Below are 7,068 nucleotides of genomic sequence, written 5' to 3' on the forward strand. Positions count from 1 at the left end.
TCTGTATTGATAGGTGTCTAAGTTGTTAGCCTAGATGTTTGTCTAGTGGTTTTGTTTTGCGTGCTTGTTTTCTGGTTCTTTCTGGTTTACTTTCATGGGGGGTTGTCCCATGTTAGAACTAGTATGGACTCTCCATACTACTTGTTTTATGTGGTTGTGAATATATAGAATCACCGGGGTAACCCTTTACCCAAAAAAAAAAAAAAAAAAAAAGGGCAAGAAACAGTCGTCTGACAAGGAAGATAGCAAGAAAGGTCAAAACAAGAAGGGAAAGGATTCTGGTTCCTCAAGGGGGTCAAGGAAGCGTAAGGCTTCCCAAAATTTTGCTGTCACTGCCCAGGTTAACCAGGCAGCTCCCAACCAACCCGCACAGCCTCCAGCAAAGAAGCCCTATTCAGGAAGTGCACCTTTGTGCAATCGATGCAACAGTCACCATCAGCCGCAGCATCAGTGCCGTTTCTGTACTAACTGTGGGAAGTCAGGTCATCTTGCCGATGTTTGTCGGTTTGCTCAAAATCACGCAGTTCAGAACCCGGCTCAACAAGTTGCTCAGCCTCCTGCTCAGCAACAGGGTCAGGCTGCACGACCAAACTACCTACCAGGTGCTTGTTATAACTGTGGGGATCTGACCCACTACAGAAACTGGTGCCCAAGACTAGCCAACCAGAACCAGAATGCAAACTAGAATCAGGCTCAGGCTCGAGGGCGAGTCTTCAACATGAATGCTCAAGAGGCACAAGCAGACAATGAAGTGGTGAACGGTACGTTCTTTATTAATAATCAGCCTGCATCTGTTCTTTTTGATTCGGGTGCCGGCAAGAGTTTTGTGTCATTGTCTTTTGAGCCAATGCTTCGTGTGTCTAGAACGAAACTAGGTAAACCTTTGACAGTAGAGGTTGCCACTGGTGAACCCATTGTTCTTAATTATGTTCTACGTAACTGCTAGTTGAACCTTAACGACCATATTTTTCCTATTGACCTCACGCCAATGCAACTTGGAAGCTTCGACGTTATTGTGGGTATGGATTGTTTATCTAAGCATCGCGCAGAGATAGTTTGTTCTGAGAAGATTGTTCGTGTGCCGCTGTCGACAGGCGAGATCCTACAGATTCGTGGTGAGAAGCCTGCCGGTGGTCTCAAACTTATGTCTTGTTTTAAAGCACGGAAGTATCTACTGAAGAAATATGTGGCTTTCTTAGCACATGTTACAGCAGATAAAGGCAAAGGTAAGTCTATTTCAGATATTCCTGTCGTTCGGGATTATTCTGAAGTTTTTCCTGAAGAGTTACCTGGTCTACCCCCAGCACGCCAAGTCGAGTTCCGTATTGATCTCGTACCTGGTGCAAATCCCATTGCCAGAGCTCCATATCGTCTTGCACCATCCGAGATGCAAGAGTTGTCTAAACAGCTGCAGGAACTCTCCGACAAAGGTTTTATCCGTCCTAGCTTTTCACCTTGGGGTGCTCCCGTTCTTTTTGTCAAGAAGAAGGATGGATCTTTTAGGATGTGTATCGATTATCGTGAGCTTAACAAGCTCACCATCAAGAATCGATATCCCCTACCCCGCATTGATGATCTCTTTGATCAATTGCAAGGCGCTTCTTATTTTTCAAAGATTGATCTACGATCTGGATATCATCAGCTTCGTGTGCATGAAGAAGACATTCCTAAGACAGCGTTCCGCACTCGCTATGGACATTATGAGTTTACAGTCATGCCATTCGGTTTGACTAATGCTCCTGCTGTTTTCGTGGACTTGATGAATAGGGTCTGCAAGCCTTATTTGGATAAGTTCATCATCAGTTTCATTGATGACATCTTGATATATTCTAAGACGCGAGCCGACCATGAGCAACATCTCCGTCTTACTTTGGAACTCCTAAAGAAAGAACAACTTTTCGCCAAATTCTCCAAGTGTGAATTCTGGCTTAAAGAAGTTCAATTCTTAGGACACATTGTCAACAAACAAGGTATTCATGTAGATCCCTCCAAGATCAGTGCGATTAAGGATTGGGATACGCCTACTACTCCTACTGAAGTTCGTTCTTTTCTTGGTCTTGCGGGTTATTATTTTTTTTTGGGTAAAGGGTTACCCCGGTGAATTTTATAAATGAATCAAATAATAACAAGGGTGTATCAATGCGACACACCAACTAGACTTGACAGCCAAGCCTAGGACAACAAGCAACACAACCAGAAAAAAAGCACTCAACGACAACCAAAACAAACAACCAAAAAACCAACGCCTAACAACTAGACATAATTAGCCTGGACGCGCCACATTATCTTCATTTTCTTCAATCTTCCACAACTTGAAAATCCTTTTCTTCGTTGAAACCAGCCGGAATCTGAATCCCATCAAACGGAACCGAACCGAATTCTTAATTACCTCAATCACTTGATCTACCGTTCGCTTCTGATTTTTAAAGATTCTGTTATTCCTCTCTTGCCAGATGTAGTACGAGGACGCAGCAATCAGCAACTTACAAATAACGTGATCCGCTTTCTTCGAGCTGGAATTCTGATCCACCCAACTAAGTAGTGAATCCCACGAGTTATCAACACTCCCCAACTGACCGAATGTCTTAACATTATTCCATACTTGATCCGCAAAAGAACAACGGAAAAACAAGTGCTCTCGACTCTCACGATCCGCGTAACATAACGGACAAGCCATCAAATTTAAGTTTGTGAGACTACCTGCTTCCCAAACTGTCAATCGGTCCTGTGTTTTCAGCTTATTACGAAACAGCAGCCATAAATGGAACGAATGCCTCGGAATGCATTGAGCGAACCACACCATATTAGACCACATGACCTGATTCTCCCTACTCCGAATGGTGTTCCAAACCTGAGCCGATTGGAAGTCGCTCAATTTGCCATTCAAATCCTTCCACTCCAAACGATCCACGGTACCAGAAACAAGATTTGGGACTGAAAGCGTGATTAAAACCGGATAAAGATCCAGCCATGCTTGCGGCCACTTCCAGTGACCATTGTGGTCAATAACATCCGCAACAGAAGATTGTAACGAGAACCCGGCATTGGCGATGGCCCGAGGAGAAATAAATGCACTAATCGGACTTAGAGAACACCACATATCACTCCAAACGTTAGTTTGGATACCACTCCGAATAGATGACCAGATGTGAGGCCGGATAATATGACGGATAGATAAAATTTTTCGCCATCCCCAAGTCATACTCCCACGACAAGGCACCTCCCAAAAATTTCGACCTTTAAGCTTATATTTGTGAATCCACCGAACCCATATAGAATCCCGGTTAGTTAAGATGCTCCAAATATGGTTTGCCATAAGTGATTTGTTAACATCCGAAATACTTCTAATGCCCAAACCCCCTTCAGTTTTCGGCAAACACACTGCTTCCCAAGCCACTTTAGCACGAGTTTTACCATCCAAACCCGCATTCCATAAAAATCTGCGAATACGCTTCTCAAGCTCCTTAACAACTCTAGCCGGAATAATGAACACAGAGGCCCAATAGATATGCATCGAGGAGAGAACCGAATTAATAAGTTGTAAACGACCAGCAAAAGACAATGCTTTAGTTGCCCAATTAACAATCTTTTTCTCCATACGCTCAATAAGGATCGTACAATCTTTATACAAGAGTCTAGATGAGATTAGCGGAACCCCCAGATATCGGACTGGCAGAACACCCTCCTGAAAAGGCATAACATCCAGAATTTCCTGTCGAATCGAGTGAGGAACATTGCAAAAGAATACCGTACTTTTAGCTGGACTAGGCACGAGACCTGAGATGTTAGTAAAAATTTCCAGCGCTTCCTTAATCTTCTTAACCGAAACCACATCACCATGCACAAAGATAAATAAATCATCCGCAAATGACACGTTAATTATCTTCTCCTTAGCACAATGGGCATGAAATTTAAAAGACGTACTAGCTGCACGTTTAAGTAAAAGTGATAGGACCTCCATAATTAGCGTAAATAAGTAGGGTGACATTAGATCACCTTGCCTTAAACCTCGTTTTCCCCTGAAATAACCATGCAAGCTCCCATTAATACATAATGAGTATGAGACGGTGGACACACACGTCATTATCCAGTTCACCATTGTTCGATGAAAACCAAACCGAGATAGAACATCCTCCAAAAAACTCCAGTTGACCGTGTCATATGCTTTCTGAATATCAATTTTGAACGCACATCTGGCCGGGCCCCTATTCAAATGATAATTGTGCATCAATTCCTGCGTGAGGAGAATATTATCCGAAATCTTTCTTCCCGGAACAAAAGCTGACTGGTTAATGCTCACCAGCGAACTCAGACTACCTTTTAACCGATCAGTAATAATTTTGCTAATACATTTGTACACAACGTTGCAACATGAAATCGGTCGATAATCCAACACCGAATCCGGTGTGTCTTTTTTCGGAAGTAAAGCAAGAAGGGTGTGGTTAATCTGTTTAAGAAGTTTCCCGTTTTCAAAAAATTTTAAGACCGCATCAGTAACTTCATTCCCCACTATCTCCCAAGCTTTCTTGAAAAATGTCGAAGTGTACCCATCCGGCCCGGGAACCTTATCCTCACCAATACTAAACATGGCATTCTTAACCTCTTCACGAGTAATCGGTCGAATCATGTGGAGCGCATCTTCGTCACTAAGAACATTAGTAAACAGGTTTTCCATATTGGTTGTCCCAACCGGGTGCTCCATACCCAAAAAATTTGAATAATGCAACACCATAGTATCAGCAACATCTTCACCCTCATGTCGCACCCCCATAGTATCCATGACACTATAAATCCTAGCTCTAGCGTTCCTCGTTTTCACTATGTTATGAAAATATTTAGTGTTTGAGTCTCCAGCACAGAGCCAATCTACCTTAGATTTCTGTTTCAGGAAACACTCCTCATCATAGGCAGCCGCTTGAAAATCTTTAAGACATTGAGCTTCCTTTTGACGCAGGTGCACATTCCACGGATTACTGTCCATTTGGGCCTGAATATCATCTAGTTCCTTTCGCAACTTATCAACTTTCACATGCAAGTTTCCCTGATCAAAAAATAATTTTCTCAAGCTTGGTTTTAAGTTTCTTAACTTCTTCACAACCGAAAGCATGGCAATCCCCTCCACATTCTTCGTCCACTCCATGTTAACAATTTCCTTAAATTCCGGCTTAGTAGCGATAAAGTTCGGAAACTTAAATGGCTTTGGCCGAGACCCATTGGAGCCGAGGATTTTAAGGATACATGGAGTGTGATCCGAAACCCGAAATGGATGAAACAACGCATAAGCTGAGGGAAACAAGTCCAAAAACGTCACATTTCCCATTATACGGTCTATCTTTTTTAATAAGCCGACACCACTCTTAGGCTTTTGATTCCAAGTATATTGCAGCCCATGTGCATTTATATCCATCAATTCAGTTTGTTGAATGCAGTCTTGAAACTCTCGCATGCCAATAGACTGTTTAGAGACCCCGCATAACGAATCTTCAATATTGAGTGCAGAATTGAAGTCCCCCATCACCACCCACGGCTTATCATGACAAAAAATCTTATGCTTACATAGATCGGCCCAAAGTGCTCGTCGATCTATATACTTGTTCTCCGCGTAGACAACCGAACAGAATAAGACTCTTTTGCTGGCCTTAAAACGAATCTGAATATGCATAACTTGATCCGTCTGAGCAAGGACCATAACATCTAAATTATCCGCATTCCATCCTAAAATAATTCTTGTACCACGGCTGCAAACACCACCATTGGAAGTCCAGTTCCAATTACGAAACACAAACTTACAAACTTTAGCTAAATTACCAATACTGACATGCGACTCAAGAATTGCACATAACTCAAGCTTGTTCTCCGCGACAATAGTTCGAACCTCACTTTGTTTCAGGGGCCGGTTCAAGCCCCTAATATTCCAAGTCATTAAGCTACCCATTTAAACCCGTGGCACCGGGAGTGCTTGCCCCCTCAGAAAAGTTAGTTTGTTGTTTATTGGACATAAACTTGGCCATTTCCGTCGGCATATCATCTAAAATATCATCTATACCATGATCCGAGTAACCATCCTTCTCATTAGTGCCATCGACGTTACCAGGTATACTCTCATTCCCATCCCCCTCTCCAGAATCAAGAACATCAAAAGCATTCGACGTTTTTACATTAACCGTACCCGACCTGGTGCCTGAAGTACTTGGACCCGCTCTGTCGCTGTTACTATCCTTCGTGCCTGACGTACTTGTACCAGTTTTGTTGGATTTCGGCCTGTAGATAAATTTAGCTTTTTGTTTCTTTTGAATAGTTCCACCCCGAGCCGTTCTCCTCTTATCCGTTACAAACCCTTCCTCATCCACTACCACTTGTTTCTTTTTCTCGTTCACATTCTTGGCACATGTAAGATCACTATGACCAAAAACACAACATGTCGAACACCGATGTGGTTTCCATTCATACTCCACATTAATTCTTTCCGTAATATACCCGTCTTCATCTAACTTCGGTATTGCCACTATTATATGGTCCTTTAACTCATTATCAGCATTCACCTCAATTAGAGCACGAGCAAAACTACTCCTCCCCCAATTTTCAGCACACATGTCTGCCGTATAACTATCAAGTCTTTTCGGCGTACCTATTTTAGATGCTAATAAACTCAGCCCATCATCCGTGTAGACTGATATAGGCACATTATGCAATTTAACCCAAACCGGGATCGACTTAATCCCCTCTTTTTTCAGACTCACGGACGGAGACCAAACATTCAAAAACAACGGAACTTTTCTAATAAGCCAAGGTCCACCCTCCAACACCTTTGTCATCCCCTCTTTGGTATCAAATTTGAAAAGAAAAAACCATCCGAGTTCATCATAATTTTTGCAAAACCAAACTTTGCCCACACGTTCTTAGCATAATATTCAACCACAGGATACGGCAAACGATTACCTAGAAAATATCCATAAAGAACATTATCAAATTTCTCTTGTACCTTGCGGATAACCTCTCTAGGAATGACAACATCAGCGTCTTGCAAAACCTCTTGAGAATCCAGCTTTCTGAAATTGACTTCACGCT

The 7,068-nt window shown here is 42.5% G+C and overlaps 1 protein-coding gene across 1 annotated transcript; it reads right to left on the reverse strand.

Annotated features, from left to right (window-relative positions):
* Nucleotides 1–5,927: 5,927 nt before the first annotated feature.
* Nucleotides 5,928–6,815, reverse strand: LOC110924678. Its single transcript, XM_022168672.1, has one exon. The coding sequence runs from the start codon at nucleotides 6,813–6,815 to the stop codon at nucleotides 5,928–5,930; it is 888 nt and encodes a 295-aa protein (XP_022024364.1).
* Between the last annotated feature and the right edge of the window lie 253 nt (nucleotides 6,816–7,068).

The sequence above is a fragment of the Helianthus annuus genome, chromosome 17 (genome assembly GCF_002127325.2).
Source record: "Helianthus annuus cultivar XRQ/B chromosome 17, HanXRQr2.0-SUNRISE, whole genome shotgun sequence".
NCBI classification, from domain to species: domain Eukaryota; kingdom Viridiplantae; phylum Streptophyta; class Magnoliopsida; order Asterales; family Asteraceae; genus Helianthus; species Helianthus annuus.